The 19,987-nt window shown below is 39.1% G+C and overlaps 1 protein-coding gene and 1 long non-coding RNA gene across 2 annotated transcripts in view; one reads left to right on the top strand and one right to left on the bottom strand.

Annotated features, from left to right (window-relative positions):
• Positions 1-19,987, bottom strand: part of DST (dystonin) — a 303,925-nt gene that overhangs the window by 152,924 nt on the left and 131,014 nt on the right. The window contains 1 exon segment of the mRNA XM_027888673.1: positions 14,881-15,047. Within this exon segment, the coding sequence (XP_027744474.1) occupies positions 14,881-15,047 (167 nt within the window).
• Positions 1,687-4,037, top strand: LOC114059814. The gene is made up of 3 exons (XR_003571740.1): positions 1,687-1,808; positions 3,192-3,248; positions 3,970-4,037. It is a non-coding gene; the product is annotated as an uncharacterized LOC114059814 (long non-coding RNA).

Below are 19,987 nucleotides of genomic sequence, written 5' to 3'. Positions count from 1 at the left end.
AGAACATTTAATTAATAATAAAACTTTAGCCATGGAACATAATCCTCCTAAAGCAGTGGGACTTTCCGCTTCCAATATGCTTAGTGGAAGCATGATCAAGCTCACATTATTCTTCTCTGCATTTCAGAGCAACGAAAACAATGCAATGAAACCAATATCACCATTGCTCTTAGCAGCACAGAAAATTAATGAAAAATAAATGGCAATGTTAGAAAACTGAGCACTCTGGTTTCAGCCATAAACTGCTTTAACAGCAGTTTTGAAAAGAGAATCAGGTTTCTCTAGGTGTAACACTGTTAGTTTGGTTATTTTTTTTTCCTCGTCTTCTTTAAATTTGTTTCATGCTTGATAAAAATGTCCCAAGAATAATCTTTTACGCTGCCAACTCTCAGAACATGAAAGGACAAGTTGTAAAGGCCTTGACTATTCCCTGAAAACAAGCTGCAAGCTGCAGAGACACTGACACAATAATCTCCTTAGAATAAAGCTTTCATTTAGATGAAGAAGAAGCAACATTTTTCTCACTGTGAAATGGGTAACAAAATCAATAAAAACTACTGCTCATGCATAATACATCATTTTACATTGGTGCTGTGGCTTCAGCCCCCAGCTGAAGAAAAGCCACTTTGTGAGATGCCTCCCCACCTTTTAAATATACTTTCCCATCCCTGCAACTCCTACCAGAATAGGGTTATTCCAGTTTTTCCTTAAGAACCCAGAAAAAAATGCAATGAATACTGCTATTTTCAGTTAATTATACACTTAGCACATAGCATACTGACCTAGATTAACTGGTCTATATTTATCTAAAGTCTTGATCTACAAGAAAATACAACAGAGGATGGCATTCGTGTCTGTCTTAATAGTGCCTGCCTTTGATTTTTCGAAGTAGACAGAAAGCCACGCAGCTGACTGAAAACAAGTCTACTGATGAGTTATGGAAGGGCAAAGACATGCATTATGACTTGAATGCTAAAGCACTCGGTACTGGCCACAGCAAGTGCATGGTGCTGGGGGCTTGGAGACCCCCTCTGCAGGTCACCCTTTCCTCTTAGCAAATAGTAGAGGGGATACCTTGGAAAGCCACAGGAAATGGAGCTTTCCTCCCAGAGCTCAGTAAAAGGCTTTTTTAGCCCAAGAAAAATGCATCCAAAAAACATGGCTCAGGAAATCAGATTGCCACGTTTTTCCTTTTGTTTAATAGTGGGGGGGGGGTGGTGTCGATTTAAAACAGAAAAAATGTCATTTTTATGTGCTGTAAGCTTGCAGAGGTACCCGTCCACTAAATGGAAATACTACTAGCTGTTGAAATTGCTGTTGTGATGAGTATCCTTTTAATACGTATTTATTTAATTGTATTAGTTGAAGTAAGCACTAGATTTAAAAGCATCATCCATCATGGCAAACACTTTCATTTTTTTAAGGCTACAGAGAAAACGCATGAATTTTATAGAAGCTATTTGTCATGTATTATAAATATATTTTATATCAATTTGCATAGCACTATTAAGTGGGTTTATGCGTAATCAAGAACAAATAAAATTAAATGTACTTTAAGGAATAGTCAATGACTGTACCTTCTGTCATAATAGCGTGAGTCATCTTATGGAAGATTTTTCAGCGGGCTGGGGCCTTGCCATGAAAACACACACATAAACATCCCAAACACTAGTTGAGTTGGAACATTCCATGCAAAGAAGATGTTTCTGCTGCAGCCACACCTAAGTCAAGGGGTTTGGTTTCTACATTGAGAGTCATTAATCATTTCATTTATAAAAAGACTAGTGCCTGCCATTCGAGATCTTAGTGTAGGTGTTAGAAATTAGACACAATTTGTATCAGAAGTGTGGGGGAAAAAAGGTGTGATTACTGCCACCTGAATTAGGAAACTGACAAAATTATGATCAATTCAAGAAAAAAAATGCCTAGCACCACAAAGAGAAGCAAGTAACCAATATCTGCAGAACAGCAAAAAAGAACTTAAGGGGTTTATAAATGCAAGTTACATGGATCAAATGCAAGTTCTCTATTCTGAAAAAAACTCCTTGAAATCAAAGAGTTGTACATAATAAATAAAGTTAGGTACATGTAGATTTTCTCATTGCCAGAGCTTAATACCTAGCAAAACAGTTCAAGATCCAAACTAGCAGCTACAATATTTGCCTAATAAACAAAAGATTAGATTTGACAGGGATTTGATATCTCAAAATGGAAAAAGATGTTTAACTGAACTTTAATTTTCCCACTCAGTGATGAAGAAATCACATCCTTCTCCTCACTGTTCCGGGATGACAGTTGCCCAAGTTACAACATTGTTTAACTTTATTAAAGGATATATATACACATCAGAGTAATATTCCACATGAAAATACTGTTACTGGGTTCAGAAGGCTGACAAACCTGAAGTTATTTACATGAACCACCTTAGCTGTTTAATCTGCACAACTCTCTTTCCGTCAAAAGTCTGCACACTGCCTGAGTAATACCTGATATTAAAGGGTATTTCATGCTTAGTTTATATTTAGCAAAAATACCAACATTGTGAGTTTCCAGCAGAACTCTGAAAGAAAATATGACTGAAGATGCAGAGTGAAGTAAATCACGTCACTATAGTCCAGTTAGCTTTTCCACTGATGTAATTAGAAAATGCTTATAAAATTAAACAGGTACTTTGTTTCATTGATCGTAGATGAATGAAAATGTGCCAGAAAGACTCATGCATTTTTCAGGGATGGGAAGACTACTGGAATAAATTAAAGATCATGCCAGAATACACAGTCATAGAATAAAATTTGAAAAAAGACAAGAGAGACTACTGAAACAGATAGGATTCAACATGTATCTCAGGAAAGAGCACAAGAGATATATGATCACCTGTTCTAAAGATTTTGGTTAATGGAAGAACATTACAAAGAAAGGAATCAGAAAACACGAAATGTTCATGTAAAGTCTTGTTCAAAAGAGTTTGCCAAAGATCCTGCTTGAGAAAGACTGAGGCAGCAACACAGTGAGAATGCCTGCTGGACTTCAACTAACACATACTGGTTTTGTGACCCACACATTTCTATGGATGCCTCATGTTTGCGTATGCAGTGCTCTGTACACTGTCATGACCACGAGATCTAATTTTAGTGTTGGAAGTACCCTCTCCTAATACACATGCCTACCACATTTTCCTGATCTTTTTTCAGGGATGGTCTGATCACTTAGAGAGAAGAGGAAAGTTTCTGCTCAAAAATGGCAAGGAGGTACGACTTTGTAGCATTAAGGAGGAACAGATCCCCTTTATCATCAGAATCAAGGCCCACAATGCATACACACAGCATATGGTTCTGTAGCAGGTTCCTTGGTGTCAAAAACCCCATCCTAAATCATTAAATCCTAGGCTTCCCCCCTCTCAGAAGCTCTAGATTCTTTACAAAGATTTGTCTCAGAAGGATCTGTATATAAAACATGAGGAGTTTTTCTAGCTTAATTTTGTTATTTGATTTATGTTAAGAAAAGAACTTTCAGTCTCAGACCTTGGTACAAATGTCAGCACTAATTTCCATGCCAATGTCTGCAACCGGCAAAAGTAAGTTTTGAACCAGATATCCAGATGTCTGAACCAGATGACCTTTTTTGCCTCAAGCTCTTTGGCACTGGTCCAGGGGCTCATGGGTCTACTCAAACAAAATTTGAGTAGAAAAGCTAGAAAACTAAACATGAAAGATACATCATGGACCTAAGTGTGATGAAGCACCTAAATGAAGAAGAATGGGGTGCAGCTGTACTTCAGAGGAAATAGTCACTCAAAAGACAAGCAGGACTTCCAAACTATGGTTCAACACTATTAAGTGAAGTTGTCCAGAAAAGGAGGTTTGCAAAGAGTGATGCACAGGACAGGTCTGATGATAAGTAATCAGCCTTGCACATTCATAGGATATGAATGTCACTTTTATTGAGCATGGGTTCGGTTCTTTTTAACAGATTCACACAGACAGGACAAGAAATAACAAAGAAAGACTTGAGAACCTCCAGCTTTTATACTTCCTCAAGATCACAAGGTCTCTATTACATGTAGATATGAGGATGAGGAAAGTAACAAATGGTGAGATTCAGCTTGATATCCAGACACTGAAATTTCGGTGTCTGTGTGTCAGTGTCTACATGTATTTCACTATAGTCAGTGGAAATCTGGCCATTACATCCAGTGAAACCTATCTAGCAAGCTATCCAGAATCTAAGAGTTCCTTTAGAGCCAGCCAAATCCACTCATTTTATCAAGTAAAAGTTCAGGTAACTGCAACCCTGTCATGAACTGTGCTTCCTCAATGAATACACGTCTTGAGACTGACAGAAAAGTAAAGCAATACTGTACATTTTAAACTCAGAATTGTTTAACTGGATCTCACAGATTTTATAACAATGATTACTGCGGTTTTGTTTAGGACTTCTTGAAGATGTTGTCATTCAATTAATACAAAACAAATTCAGAAAGGCTACCAAAATTTTACTACAGTAATTAGGTTCTCCCTAATAGCTCATCATTCAACACTTTACTGGAAGTTTGATGGTGAAAACAAGTGCAAAGTGTTCCACGAAACCCTCTGTCTTGGCCACCTGCCACAAACTATTTGAATTAATTTACATAAATATTTTGTGACTTTTTAGAATTATCTTCTAGGGGGGGCAAGACAGGGAAAATATTTCATGTAACTTCAAATGTGAGACTAAAATGACTGCTCAACCATAATGTTACGATAACATCTTCAACTACCACATGAGATGGTGATACAAAAATTACCCCAACGCATCAAACCAGTGAGTGAAGCTGAGCAGTGTCGTCATGGCAACACTTCAGAATTTAGAGAAAACTGAAGTTTTCTAATTGAAAACTATCATTATAGGAAATTTTTATTCTTACAACTGCAATAAACCAAAAAGCATGCTGCTGCATACAGTTCTGTATACTGTTCATTCAAGTATGTGGCAAACACTTACTTCAAGCTCCACAAGTCCTCAGCCTCAATGACATACTGTGTTAATGCATTTTGCATGATCATTATGACTCGTATCCTCTTTCTGGTTTTGCCTTCTCTTGTGTTGGTGTGACAGGAATGCCTGCACCACACTTGATTTTACGTGTCTACAGATTTCACTTAACATTTCTATAAAGACGAACAATAATGCCTTTTTATTACCTCAAGAGCTGATAAAATTCTCATGTGATCTGAACTCTTCAGCTCCCCTTTGTGTATTTTTTCATAATTTTTCACATAAATTTTCAGATACAATTAATGAATCTGAAAAATGTATGGCCAGTGATGGTGCAACAAGGGCACACTACTTACAGATACATTTCCTGTCTGTTGTTCAGACATCCCAACATACTATATCAAGACTTCCAAGTAAAAATTAATGAATGTTTTAACTGCACTAAAAATAAGGAAAACAGAAACCATCAGATACCGTAACTTATTAATTTAGCCCTTAACAATATACACAGCTAATTCAGGTAATTTCTTCTATTGTGCATGCCTTTGATTTGATAAGCACCGATTTTAGTAAACCTACTGAAGCCTCCTGCCCCATCCTTGTTACCACCACAAAACTTCACCTCTAGCTTGCCCTACCAATTGATTTAGATAAAGACACAATTGAGACATTGTAATATCAAAGACCTATTAGTTAAATGTGGAGTTCAGCTTTAGCCATGCAAAACAAACCCTAATCGTAACTTGGCAATAAGTTTGCAATGTAGGTTGCAAGATCAGTACACACATGAATGAAATTAGAAAGGATCTGTCAGTCTTTTCACTAGCTTTAAAAACAGATTTTACATTCTCTTTGTACTAAGAGCTGTTTCTGTCATTACAGAAAGGGTGCAGTAACTTTGTCAATTTTTTACTTATAAAAAAATTTAAATAGGAACAAGGCTTATAGCTGTTAACCTCAATCCACACTGTGCAATCTACAGAAATAATTATAAATAATGGAGTGTTTGAAAACCGAAAAGACAATGAAGAAACCCAATCAAATTATTTTTCTGTTCTGCATCCTAAGAATGCTCCCTCCAGACGACAGCAGCGACTGCTTGACACACTGGCTTCCTGTGGGACTAATACAGTTACCAACAAGGAAGCAGGGTGAGGTACTGCAATGAGTTCAAACCATTTCCTAAACGCTCCTCGTGCCATCCTGCTTTGGAGGCAACCATTTCTCCATGTGCCACAAATTTGCCAAGGCATTGCCTGAAGACCAAGACCTCTCCCAGTGCAATTTATCATGGGCACATATGCCACTGCTGCTCAGACACAATACCCTTTTGGATAAAGACTTATGACACCCTTAGATGTCTCGGTCTTTGCAGATTGAAGAGTAAGAAACACATGATACGTGGACAAAAAACTAGCCTTTCAATTAAAAGCTTTACTTTTCATTTTTTTCCTATTTGGCCTAGGCAAGAGAAAAGCTCTGATTTCATCCCAACTTTTTTTTTTTCTTTTTTTCCTGACTTACTGCAAAAAGGAAACCGTTATTCAGCTGCTACTTAGCAGAAGGATCCAGTACAACATACACAGGGATCATTTTAAGTCCAGATCTGAAATTAATCAACCCAACTGACTGGAAGTCTTCCATCTAATACCCACTAAGGCTAACCACCACCACAAGACAAGATGTTAATATTGCAGGCACGCTTCCAGCACTATTTTAATAGTGCCTTTACCAAGTGCCATCACAGAATTCTTCTGAGTGCATCCAATTAAACTGCAGCTGAGGTAACTTGCTATTTCTAAACCCATTAGAAATATACTCAGACAAGTAATATTAAAAGCATGTCTGCTTGTCATTATTTTTAAGTATATGAAATGTAGATTATTTTTTCCCAAATTGCCAGTTCTTAAGGCCAAGTTTGTTTCTTCTACATAACAAAAACTGCTGAAAACAGAAAGAACCACACTCTTCAACAATGAGGTGGGTGGAAAGGGAAAGCAACACAACCAAACTCACATTTTCTTATTGTTAAAGCTGGGTAACAATAAATTACAAGTCACAAAACAGCAAGCCAAAGCTAGCAGACCCACCTAATCTCTTTATTTAAAACATATCCCTTAGCATTTTAAGGTTTGACACTGTGTAATATTTAGTTTCTTTCTCAGTCATTCCCCAAGGGTGTTAAACATGTTTCAGCAAATTGAGGCATTACTACCCCTCCCCTTAAGGAATGTATTCATGTCAGTACCTGATCAGTTGCAACATGTTTTAACATCAGCGGGATGCCATATGCACTGCCAGCCAGGAGCTTAGTGTTCAACCAACTCTACATACACAGCAAACCATCCTGGGTAAGGTTGAAACAGCTTGTTCTAAACCAGAACAGTTATTTAGCAGGCAGGAATATAGCTTGCTCCCTGGTATACCACACCCCGAAAAATATCCACTTGGTAATTATGAAAGCATACAGAGTTAGTATAGCAATATTTCAAAAGAAAAGCTTTGTGACCCTCTCTCACTTTATGTAGTACTTATGGAGCTGTCACACTGCTACTTCCTCTGGGAACATGCTGCAGCATCTATTCCTCTCCCTCCCACATGAAGCAGTCAGTGTACCTACACTCTTTCCATGCCACATTCACTGTTAGCCTCTCTTTCTCTTTTGTCCAGGAGTAGTAGCCATCTTCTCCTCCCTCACTCTCTAAATCTGTACGCAACTTAAAACTACAGGCACCGTTAAAGTTTTGCATAAAGCTTTGCAGTAGCAAAGGTTCCTCTGGATCAGATCCTCGCATTTCTTACACAATTCAGTAAAAAACCATTTTTCTTGTGCTCTATCACCACTTTCCCTCTATGCAGCATTTCTAATACTTGTAATTCTTGATAGGTGGTGCTGAAATTTGTAGACAACTGTCTGCATGTGGTCTCAGCAAGCCTGGGAAGAGCATTACAAATAAGCTCAATAGTTTTCTTGTCTTAAACCCTGAAAGACTACAGCCCTGCTTGGCTGTCAGACTGCTGCCCAACCTGAACACAGTTTACCTCGTTTTCTCCTAACCAGTCTTTCACATTTTGTATGGTTGCTGAAACTCACCTAGAAGTCCAGACATAACTGGACAGGTCTATGCTGAAAGTGTACAGAAGGCAGATCAAGGGCCCACAACCTTTAGTTACTAGTCCTTCCCATAGTATGACCACAGCCCATTGTGATCACACTCTCTCAGGCAATACACGAGCCCAGTTCAAGGGATAACACTGACCTAGGACTGCCCTCAAGGGGCTGCACCCTGCCTGGGGGACAGAAGGAGAGTTCAGCCATGCAGACATCAGCCCTGCTGTATCACTTACCCTCAGGGCTGGAGAGCAGGGTCTGGATCCACTTTGTTTACTAGAACAGACCTAACACCTGGGACTAGAACTTTAAAAACATGGCTTTATTTGAGAACTAAGATTGCAGGGCTTCCTGAACAGATGCTTTTTCACCACATAGGCACCACTGGGGCTACTCATTAAATGCTATTATCTAGTTACACAAGGACATAGTACACCTGCTGGAATTCCTTTTGTAAATGCTTAAAGCAAAATTACCTCTCTATTATAAAAGTTGGGAGAATACAAAAATAAAACTTAAAAAGGAGTTGCACACATTCTTACAAAAACATACAGGTATGACATTAATCTTTTTCTGTCATCCATACTTCCATCTTTTTTCTTTAGAAAGTAAGATGAGCTGGTCTGTCTGTTTTCTGAGTATCAGTAGCCACTGTTCTTAATGAAGTATCTATAGGTAATATTTAATTGTAAATCTTACAGTTATTATTTTTGCTATTTCTTAAATTCCATTTTCAGACACTTTTTAACCAAAATTTCCTGTATTCTGTATGTACTAAAGGTTCAGGGCAGTCTGAGATAAAAAAAACCTAGTTTGCTACTTTGGTATAACTTTTTATTTGAATTTGCTTTACTTTGAAATAAATGCATCTGCAAAGTATAATGTAGATCTGTAACTTAGATTACTAGGGCCAATCTGGCATGCAACTCCTACTAAAATAAGAGCAGTCTTCACTCTACAGACACAAACTATTTCTATATATAGGGGGTATAACTGGGATAGAGTTCTAAAAGATCAGTATTTCTTTTTCCTGGGCAAAAGGCATGTAAAGAAGAAAATCAAAACACAAATCAAGAGCGTTTACCTAAAACACAGCCTAGACTAGAAATATATGAAGTGATAGAGCTGCAAAATGAAGATCCCAGGCTGTATATGGCAGAATCTCCAGAAAAATCTGGGCATTACATGCTAATTAAAGTCAGCCTCCAACTTCTAAGTCTGGCTGACGAGATTTTGCTATGTGTGATATGATGGCATGAAAGAAGAAACATCATGTACTTTTGAAACTGCCTCAAGTCAGATTTCTTCCAACACAACATATTGAAGCAAATAACACACGTCTTCATTGAAAAATTACGCTGTAAGAGGCCAAGGATAAAACACATGAGACATACAGCATATTTTTTAATTTCCTGGATGTATCTGTAACTTTCACTAATGGCCTGACCACATACCTGAAGGAAGGTGTGGAGGTTCAAAAAAAGAGCGTGAAAAACTGATATATTTAAATAAAATCATTAACAACTCTGGTAATGTTCAGTATTAAAACTCACTTTTTAATGTTATAATCTAATTTGGTCTTTCTGTGTAAGGACAAGTATTCCCACAGAACAGAGTAGATTTAGATTAGATGTTACGAAGAAATTCTTTACCATGAGAGTGATGAGGCACTGAAGAGGTTGCCCAGACAAGCTGTTGGATGCCCCATCCCTGGGAGTGTTCAAGGCAAGGCTGGATGCAGCTTTGAGCAACCTAGTCTAATGAAAGGTGTCCCTGTCCATGGCAGAGGAGTTGGAACTAGATGATATTTAAGGTCCCTTCCAACCCAAACCATTCTATGATTCTATGATTAAAATAAAATCCAGGGCCTGCAACGGAGCACCCCCCATGGCTGTTCTTGAGGCCAGTGGGAAGCCTTGTTCAGTCCCAGGGATTTAACTGTCTACAAGATGTAAATGGAAGCTTTATATACTCTTCAAAAGTTCAGCTAAGTAATCTTCAATCTTACCATATAAACACAGACCACTGGAAACTGTTGAAAACATAAGGAATCTTCTCATATGAGAATAAATTACTTTTTTCTAAATTCGGTGGGGGGAAAAAAATCAAGTTTTATATGGAGCCAAATACCTCAAACAGAGCAACTTTTTCCTCTCATTTCTGTTATTCATAAAATTACTTTCCTTGATTTGATGAGCACTGCAAAATGACTGGCAACTTATTCATGCTCTCAATGGAAGTAAGAAAGGCCTTTATAGTGATGGCTCAGAGCTTTTTGGACTTCTTTAACTTTTGTAGATTTTAGAAGTAGTTGTGCAGTAAATGTGGATTTGAATGTAGCTGTATTATCTCCCTTACCGTGTAGCATAATGTTTACACATACCCAACCCTATTACCCCATTTCATATCAATCCCTCTAAATTCTGTTAGTGTGTTTAGTCTTCTTTTCAAGGTAGAATTGCAGAAGAACACTTTAAGGCCTGGACCAGAAGATATCACACAGGCACAGTGACCTTCAAGCCCAGAACTTTGGAGGAGCTCCAAGGACTGTCCGTGCTGTGAAGAAGATGAAGATGAGGAAGAAGGGGTCCCAGATGCCTCCAGATCTAATTCCCGAAGGGGCATGTCAGGGGCAGAACTGGGCAAAACCAGGGGGTGGGCAGATCTGGGATTGGATGGATCTTATAAAATCATAGAACCACTGTCTGGGTTTACTCACACTATGTGTATTCCCCTGGCCTGAGGGCTAATTAAAGGACCCACTCTCTTTATCTTATCTTATACACTAAATTGGCCTGGAGTCTTTTTTCTCGGTCTCTTAAGGCAACAATAGAAAGCTCTGATATCCTAACCCTTGTTGCTCAACAAGACACAAAACAAACATCCTGCACTTGCTCAGGAGAACGGGTGACTGATTTCAGTGCATGTGATCCAGCACCTGCACACTGCCCACATCCCTTGCTTGACACTGGAAGGGCAGCACTGCCACCGTGGCTGTGGGTGTAGGAAGGACAGGGAGACAGGGAGGCACCTGGATCACCCACTGAACTCACCAATCTCTGCCAAGATGATGCAGTGCATATTAGTTAGTCATGACAGGGAAACTTTGGCCTTATGGGGCTTCTCCCATGCTTCTTGGAGAGAACAAGGAGATATGACATGTCCATGCACTACTCCTGCAGTTCTGGATCATAAATTTTAGCTGGCTTGTACCAAAAGGTGCTGGGATCCTCCGTCAGAACAAAAAAAAAAAAAAAAAAAAAAAAACAAAACACCCAAAAAAAACCCCAAACCAAACCAAAACAATTCTAACCTACCATTAAAAGCAGGCATGCTGCCAGCTCCACCGAAGGGAGAGGCTCCCTGCCTGCTCGTGCATGAGTCACAGCCCAGCTCCTCGCCCAACCCTTCACAGCTTCAGCAATTTCCTGAAGTCATGAAGCTGGTGCATACTTGCAATTTAAAAAAAATCACTTATGCCTTGAGAGGAGGTAATTATGACCTGCCACTCCCATCCTGTCACCTAGAACCTGACAGTGATATCTCCCTGTCTCATGGACGACTGACTGTAGAGACATACTGGATTAGTGTAGCTCGTGTTCTTGATGGTGCATCCAGAAAAGGCCTCTCAGCCTTGGTGTCAGGGCTGTGAGCATGGGGTTTGCCTGTCTGCAACCAGGTTCAGCTCAGAGGCAGCGTGGCTCCTACCCTCTGGGAGCTACTGGTGCTCTTACCTCTGGCCTGTGGCTGAGCTATGGCCCTTGCAGTGGCACAGCCAACCTGAGAGCAGCACACATGCCAGTCCAGCCTCAGCATACCCCCAGAGAGGTCCCTGATGCTGAGGGCTGGGGCAGCCCTGGTGCCCTCCCCAGCTGCCCTGCTCCCAGCCGGGGCAGTGGAAGAGGCTCTGGCTGTCAGGCCCTGCCCTGCCAGACCTCCTTGGGAAGCCCCCACTGCTGTACCCTGGCTTGGGTAGGTGTGTGTTCTCTATCCAACATACAGCTAGCTGTGGCGCAGCACAACTGCAATTCTAGATACATGCCTGGGTATTTGAGCCTTCTGGTTATTACTGTAATAGCACAAAGTGTCATGACCTTAAAATTAAGTCTGAGTCCAATTAAATCCCTTCCAGGACTGGAATTCGTCATGTCCCACCTGAAGAGCCCTGTCCCCCATTCACAGAGAGTAGATGCTCCTCCCAGCCCAGGGTTCACAGTGCTTCTCTAAGAAGAGGTATCTCCAGCGAGCACAGAATACCTGGTGCAGGGGGGTTGTCACACTGCCCCACCACTGGCAGGGGGGTGCTCCGCAGTGGCAGCACCACAGTCCCACCCAAGCAGGCACAACTGCTCATCCACCCTGATGGAGCAAACCAGCCACCAGCATCTGCAAGAATGCCCAGTGTGGATCCTGAGATCACCTGTGATCCACAAACTGGAAGCTACTCGAACAGACAAACAGAGCAAATGGAGAACCACTGCCAGAAATGTCAATTTTTTAGTGTTTAACCTGCGTATTGCTCAGAACACAAACCAAGTTTTAAAGGAGCTCTCTGGAGTAAAACACTGTAGTTAAAAATACCAGATGATTGTTTGGGAAGATCATTCCTATCTTGTGAGCAATAGCTGGAAATTATTATCTGTGGTTTAATGGTACAAAACAGCAAAGGAAAGAAACATAGAAACTCACTAAAATCAGTGGAAGAATCTCACTGATTCAATCAGCACATGGAATCCAAGAACCTGTAACCTCTCACAGCAAAAACATGTTAGATAAGCACGGTAAACATTCCCTAGAAGGACATGGGATCCTTATGTGGAGAAGTTATGCTTACAGGAAGAAGACAAGCTAAATGGAAACTGGCACAGAAGCACACAAAATGGGGACTCTGCTCCTTAGCCAATGAATCATTTGCTTTGTGCAATACACTCATGTCAAAGGTGCCTTTCCTTCCCCGCTGAGACAGCGTGAATGAAACTCATGGAGCAACATAAGAAACACTGTTCCAGCAAAGTAACTCAGTCATATCCCAAGGCATTAACATTCATACAGCTGAAGGACAGTATTCAAGTTTTTCTCTACTTATTAATTGATCTGTACCACAACTACTAGCTGCTGAGCTGTAAAGGCTACACTGCTCTATGTAAGATGTATAAGGATATGAAGAAGCTCTGGAAAATATTTTCCATTATTCCATCTCATTAAGCTCCCAGTGTTTTTTTTCTCCAATTATTACCTTTCATATTGTTTATTTTTACAAATACTTGCCTGTGCTATGTTCATTCTTTTGGCTGCTCTGTCCTGAAGTAAAACAGTCTAGCCTTTTGCCAGCTATTTCCTTTTGTCTTGCCAATGTTACTAAAAGAGACTTTCTTGCTGGTATGCACTTCCTCCCCAACCGGCTACCCAGAACAGAAGCAAAGCTAGAAAAAGACCTCACTGATTCAGATGCAGCTTCATTTTACCACAAAGTTATGCACTGCCACAGCTAACTTCTCTGGGACTTTGAGCACTATGTGTGATGCTTACAGCCTTTACACACATCCTGTCAGGAAAAGGCTACACCTGCTTGACTTTTCTCCCATTTTACTTCACTATCCTAATCCCTAAAAGGACCACATGTGTGTTGTGTCTGCCTAGACTTCTTTCTGTGGTTGGCCAAGTGGTCTCATGAGAGGAAATCCAAGAACAGAATAATCTGCTGCAGGCTCTGTTCCCTATAGCTGCATGAAAACACACGAAATTTGGCTTTGCTAGGGACATTCTTTCATCTTACACCAAGGAAATAATGTACTCTTAAGACTTCCATAAGATATGTTCCAGGGCATACAGTACAAACTACCCAGAAAGCTTTGTGTAGTAAAGGACAAGTCAGTACACACTAATTAGGCCAGCAGCCAGAACACTCTCCCATGTGGTCCTTTAAGGCACAAACCTTCTTATTCAGTTCAGGAACCAAAAAATATACGATAAGAGAGAGATGTTGCCAACCAAGAGGGAACACTGAGCACAGCAATGACTAAATCTTGTTCCTCTGATGAGCTTGATGCCAAAGTCAGCTTTGTTAAGACAGACCTGTTCTCACTTCTAAACCAGAATTAGAAAGCCTCTCCTGTCAGTAGACACCTTCAGCTGTATCTCAAGTTAACATACTGTATCCTTTAGACTCTAGCCACAGCCAGCAATGGCTCTAGCAATGCCTGCTTCACTTTGTAAGAGTGTAGTCACAAAAACATACAGTAGCACAAACCCCTTCACAGACTGAGAACATTCAAGCCAGCTGGTCACATTTTCCATGAGAATACTTGGCCATTTTAAAGGAGATGCATCTCCAAGTATAAATACTGAAGAAGTTCTATATTCCAGGGACATGGTAAAGTCATACAAGGAAGAATCCAGGGATCTCAGACATATCCCAGGTCATGCAGTAGTTGATGGCTTTTCCTAGCAGTGCAATTGTGGATTTTGGTGATCAGTTCTGCCTCTATCCTACCCTTAAATATCACTATGACAAAAAGGGACTGTGTAGAAGACTGAACTCTGGGGACATTCTTCTTAGCAGCTTGGAGATGCCCCATGAGAGGTGTGTAGGAGTCATGGAGATATTCCTCTGAGGAAGGAGGGGCATGAAAAGGATAACGAGGCATCCTTTGGCTGTAAAGAGCAGGAAATAGCCCAGGAAGAGTCAGTGTCATCTCCACAGCTGTTACAGGCATAAACCACACAGCCCTGTGTACGTACACTAAAATGCTGTAATTAATAGTTTCCAAGAGAACAAATGGAGTACTTGCCTGTATTTATGAATGATGGCATTAAATAATCTTCCATCACGCCAGCAGGTAGTGAAATTTTCACAACGTATTCCAGCATAACCCTCCGTTGTTTGCTGCGACCACAGGAGCAGTCTCTCTTTAGCAGACATGTCCTCTGACTCTCCAGTAACATGGATATCAGATATCTAAAATACAGTTGATATAAACATTAACCCATAACAATATTTAAAATATTGCAGAAAATCACTCTGAATTGCTGAAGAATTTATCACCTGTTATCTCCATATATAAATACGATGATTATGTACTGCATTAATGCTCTTTCAAGTCTTATGCTCATGTGCTCCCAGTGTCTTCAATACGAAATACAAAATTTATAGCTTCATAATTTTCTTCAGTTAGCCAGTTCTCAGTCTCCTAATTTCTCGGGACAGTGAAATACTATTGCATAATGCAAAATACTTAACTATATCTATTTTATGCAGGTAATATAATGTATGATACCAATTATACATAAATGCTATATAATTATGTATGAAATCTAATGTGTTTTATACATCTGTAGTCCCACCTGTACAATACCCATATTTATATTATTCATATACTTTATTTAGCTACAAATTTCCTCTCTTAAAAAAGGTTAATTTATAGTACATGCTGTTCTGAAATTCCGTAACAGTCATTTAGAGCGAAAGCTGATAATAACAGCTTTAGGACAAAATTTTCTGGGAGGCTTTTTAGGAATCACTGAAAGACTGACAGTATATCAATAAAAATTCTGTCTGATAAAGAAAGCTTGTTTTCATATTATTTAAGGATTATCAATATTTCTTACTCTGTACATGACCACTAGGTAAGATCACTGTTGGATGGCTAAAACATTAATTTAGTTCATTATACAAGGATTAAAAAGGTTTTACTATCAAAGGATTATCAGCTTTATGTCAGGGAAAGCAAGAAAATATTAGGAATTTTACATTCAAATACTAATTTATAGTACATTAAATTAAAGTACATTAAATTTTCACCTAATAAAGTTCAGTCTGTTTGCTTTGAAAACTACCACTGTATACATTGTCCTTCTTCTAAGCGATCACCTTTTACCACTTATCCAAAGCAGAGAGTGTTATCATGAAGAACACTAGGAACCCAGGTACTGTAAGGCACTGTATAAGGACCAAAGTACTGTAGCTTAGCCACTACAAAAAACAGACAGAGGTGCTTAAGCAGAGGCAATGAGGCTTGAGACAACACCACGGTTTGTGGGTGGACACCAAGGACCTCCGTGAGCCCACCTGGAAGAGGCTGCCCCGCCATGAGCATACACCCAGCACCGAAGGGAGAGACAGGTCTGCTCTGGCTCTGGGGCCAGCCTGAGGGCAGACCTCAGTGTGGGGTTTGCCCACAGATAGCTCGAGTTAGCTGCAGAACAGCCTTAGCTTCAGCTGTGCCAATTCCAGCAATCCTGTTCTAGTGTAAACAGTTATGGTCATGAGGTCAGATGGAATGGTCATAACAATGTCTTCTGGCCTCCAAGTCTCTGCACACAAAGATATCTTCTGTCTGGGCTCTGACAGGGGGAATTCCGAGAGGCTAGGCTGGAAATTATGGGGTTTTCTCACATTAGAGCCACACAAAACACAGTGCCAAGAAGAAAGAGATGTAGCTTGCCTACTGATGTTGCTATGTCACTATCTAAGACAAGGCGGTGGGAAGCACTAGGAAGGAGGGGACTAAAGGAAGGGCCTTGGGGATGTCAGGGCAATGAAGCTTCCACAGCTCTCACTACAATTTCTGGTTTACCACTTTTCACACTTTCAGGGGATGATGAGCATTTACAGCTAAACAGTAAATTGCAAGTAAATTTAATTTAAGAAAAAATCAATTTACATTATTTCCTATTCAAGTATCCACAAATCACAAGTTGTGAATGCAGTTCTTCAGATATGTAGGTAAGGAAAAAATACAGGCACCAATGCTAGAAAGCAAAACAGTTTTAACTGTTCAACTAGCCCATAAATAACCTCAGAAGATCTGAGCACATTTTTTGCATCCTATTGTCCTCAGTTTCAACACTGCAGGCTTTTAAGAAAGAAAAAGGGGGAAAATTACCTCTTTTTGTTCAAAACACAGAAGAAAACACATGCAGTTGTGATTGTTTGTAACTTTCTAGGTATCAAAATCCTGCAAAGAGTACTTACTATGTGAAATTGCAAAAAATACAGATGGGATGAGTTGTGTATGTGAAGACAACAGATGTGGCAAAAGACCAACTTGAAATCACTGAAAATTTTCTTGTCAAAATGCAGGGAACTTATCTGTAGTGTAAGACCTTTTTTCTGTGGGTTACTTTTACTGTTTCGTATTTCAAAGCAAGAAAGCAAAGTAAGTGTTTTTTCAGTAGCTTTAGCTTCTATTCATCACAGAACAACCAGACCACAATATAAACCAAGTCAACCATTTACCGCTTATCCGGACAACGCTTCTGAAAGAGATGACGTCATCTGGAAGTGCCAGATGTCTAGCCAAAAAAAAAAAAAAAAAAAAAAAAAAAAAAAAAAAAAAAAAAAAAAAAAAAAAAAAAAAAAAAAAAAAAAAAAAAAAAAAAAAAAAAAAAAAAAAAAAAAAAAAAAAAAAAAAAAAAAAAAAAAAAAAAAAAAAAAAAAAAAAAAAAATTCCCCAAACCCTATATTTTTTCCCTGTCATTTTCAGAAGGTCCTCTGTGTATAATCCTTAATTATCAGATTTTTTAATATACTGTAGCATGAGCAAGCTAACAACATAATTTGTTAATGGCCATTCCTCACTGCTAAGTTCAAATGCTCAGCCTCCTTTACGGTTAATTGACCAGGGATGGTTATGTACATTTCAGGCTGCACAGAGTGCTAACGCAGCATGTTTGAATGCACATTAGATTCCTCTGGAAACAAGTAATTTCAAACATCAAGGCAACTTCTGAAGGTCATACTTTTATCTGTTGTTACATACACAAACACAAGGAGAACATTTCTTACTCTGAACGTGACCACTAGGCAAGCTCACTGTTGCAATTTTGGATGGCTAAAACATTAATTTAGCTCCTTAAATGAAGATCAACATGTTTTTGATCCAAAATCTTCCAGGCACCGTTCACCACACTGGTTAGCCATTTGAAGAAAAAGGAATAGACTAGACTGGGTTTAAAAACTGAAACTGCATTTCACTCATGGAGGTAGCTCATTTCACCACAGGTTAAGGAACACCAAGATCAGCCTGAGAAGTGAAACAGCCTGAGCACTTCTGTTCTCTAAATAAAGTATTTCAGACTCCAAGGCTAACATTTCAGACTTTCATAAACACGGAATTCATATTTTTTAAAAGTATAAAAATACACTGAGGGAAATGGTGAGTCAAAGGGCTACATTTTATTACACTTACAAATACAAGCTCTACTTTGCAAGATGCCCTAGTAACTTGAAACTACTTAACAAGTAAAATTCTACCACCACAAAATAAATATCAGAGAGAGGGAGTGTGCACATCTTTCCTTTAATAGCCCCATAAGGACAGTATTGATACTCACTCACAACTGTGCATTACCATCAATATTTCTGATACCATTTTCCATAGCAGAAAACCAGAAAGATTATTAAATTAAGAATACTAGAACAGAAAATAAGTTAGGGGGTGATCAAATCTTCTACTAGTCAGATTTTGTCCTTCCAAGCAAAGTTTGTGTGAACCTTTCATATCTCACAAGCCTATAATTTACTCACTGTAAACTGTTACTAGAGGACATTCATTCATTAAGCATGGAACAAATTACTGGGTTTGCACGAGTTTTAACAATTGTTTGCTAGAGATCCAGTTCTCCAAATTATCTCAAAGCTTGTGAATTAAAAGTTATGCAAGAGAACGCGACAGAGGTAATTCTCTGCACAGCCCTTCTATTTCAGGATCAAAGTCTTAATTGGCACTAAATACTCTCTTGCTTGTAACTGGGAGAACTCATTCACTTCTGCTACTGCACATGCCTGTCAGTTCTCTTTTCATCACACAGTATGCAAAATATATACATCAAAAAGCCTCAAGCTCTTTCCTTCCATTGATTTCAGTGTTACAGTTTTGAGCCCAAAGAGCAAGGTAGAGAAGAGTTTCTAAAAGAAATCAGTAGTGGTGCTGGATTTCTGTGATTCATTTTTACACTGCAAATAGAAGAAGACCAAGACTCATACAGATAGTAAGATGTCTTTCCTCTGGTTTCATCCTATCCCCAGTGTTTTGAAACAAGTCTAAACTTGACTTAATGTACTTCACTGCACAAAAATATATAATGGGATAGAGATGTATGATGTATACATGCACTCAGATGTCAGCTAGCCTAAACCAGAAAAGTCTGAAGAACACAGAGAAATAAAGAGTCCAGCTTTGAGCAAAACTCTTCAAACAACATCAGATCAGTTCAAGCAGACAGGAGGAGAAAAATAAGAATGACAAAGATCTAAAAATATGTGACCTGTTAGGAAACACTGAAAAATTATGTTTATTTAGTCTAAAGTAGGGAAAACCAAGGGGAGATGTGAAACAGTCTTCAAATATGAAAAATGCTGTTGCAGAAAAGAAAATAAATCAACTCTTCTAGGAATATGGAAAAAATTAATGATAATAAGCATGGGAGGTTTCTGATAAAACCTCTTTTCAATAGAAAATACAGATAAGCAAGAGAAAAATCACTTGGAGAATATGTGAAACCACCAACAAGGCAGACGCAGAAGAACAAGTATCAGTGAAGAATGGTTTTCAATTAGTTATCTTGCCTCTGGGTACAGAGATCACCTAGATGAGCTGCCCAGAGTATTTACAGCCCTAGTTTTTTAGTTCCATCAATGATTACAGATCTCCTTCATTTGTGAGCATTTACAGTGGATTGCACCTGTTTCTTTTGAGTATTACAAGGAAGTAAACAATTTTGTGCCAATAAAGCAAAACTCCTGACTTTTGCAAAACCAACTGGCATTTCTCCCTCCTTTGACTGTACTACATGAATAAATAAGACGTGATTATATGATGGTGGACATAGTTGGAAGGTATCTTGTTATCTTACAATTATTTGCAATGACAACTGCAACAATAAACAGAGGGATAC

The sequence above is a fragment of the Empidonax traillii genome, unplaced genomic scaffold (genome assembly GCF_003031625.1).
Source record: "Empidonax traillii isolate 1590-97213 ecotype Southwest subspecies unplaced genomic scaffold, ASM303162v1 scaffold243:size714344, whole genome shotgun sequence".
In the NCBI taxonomy this organism is placed as follows: domain Eukaryota; kingdom Metazoa; phylum Chordata; class Aves; order Passeriformes; family Tyrannidae; genus Empidonax; species Empidonax traillii.
Note: the sequence above shows the minus strand (reverse complement) of the source record. Positions and strands in the feature narration are given on the sequence as shown.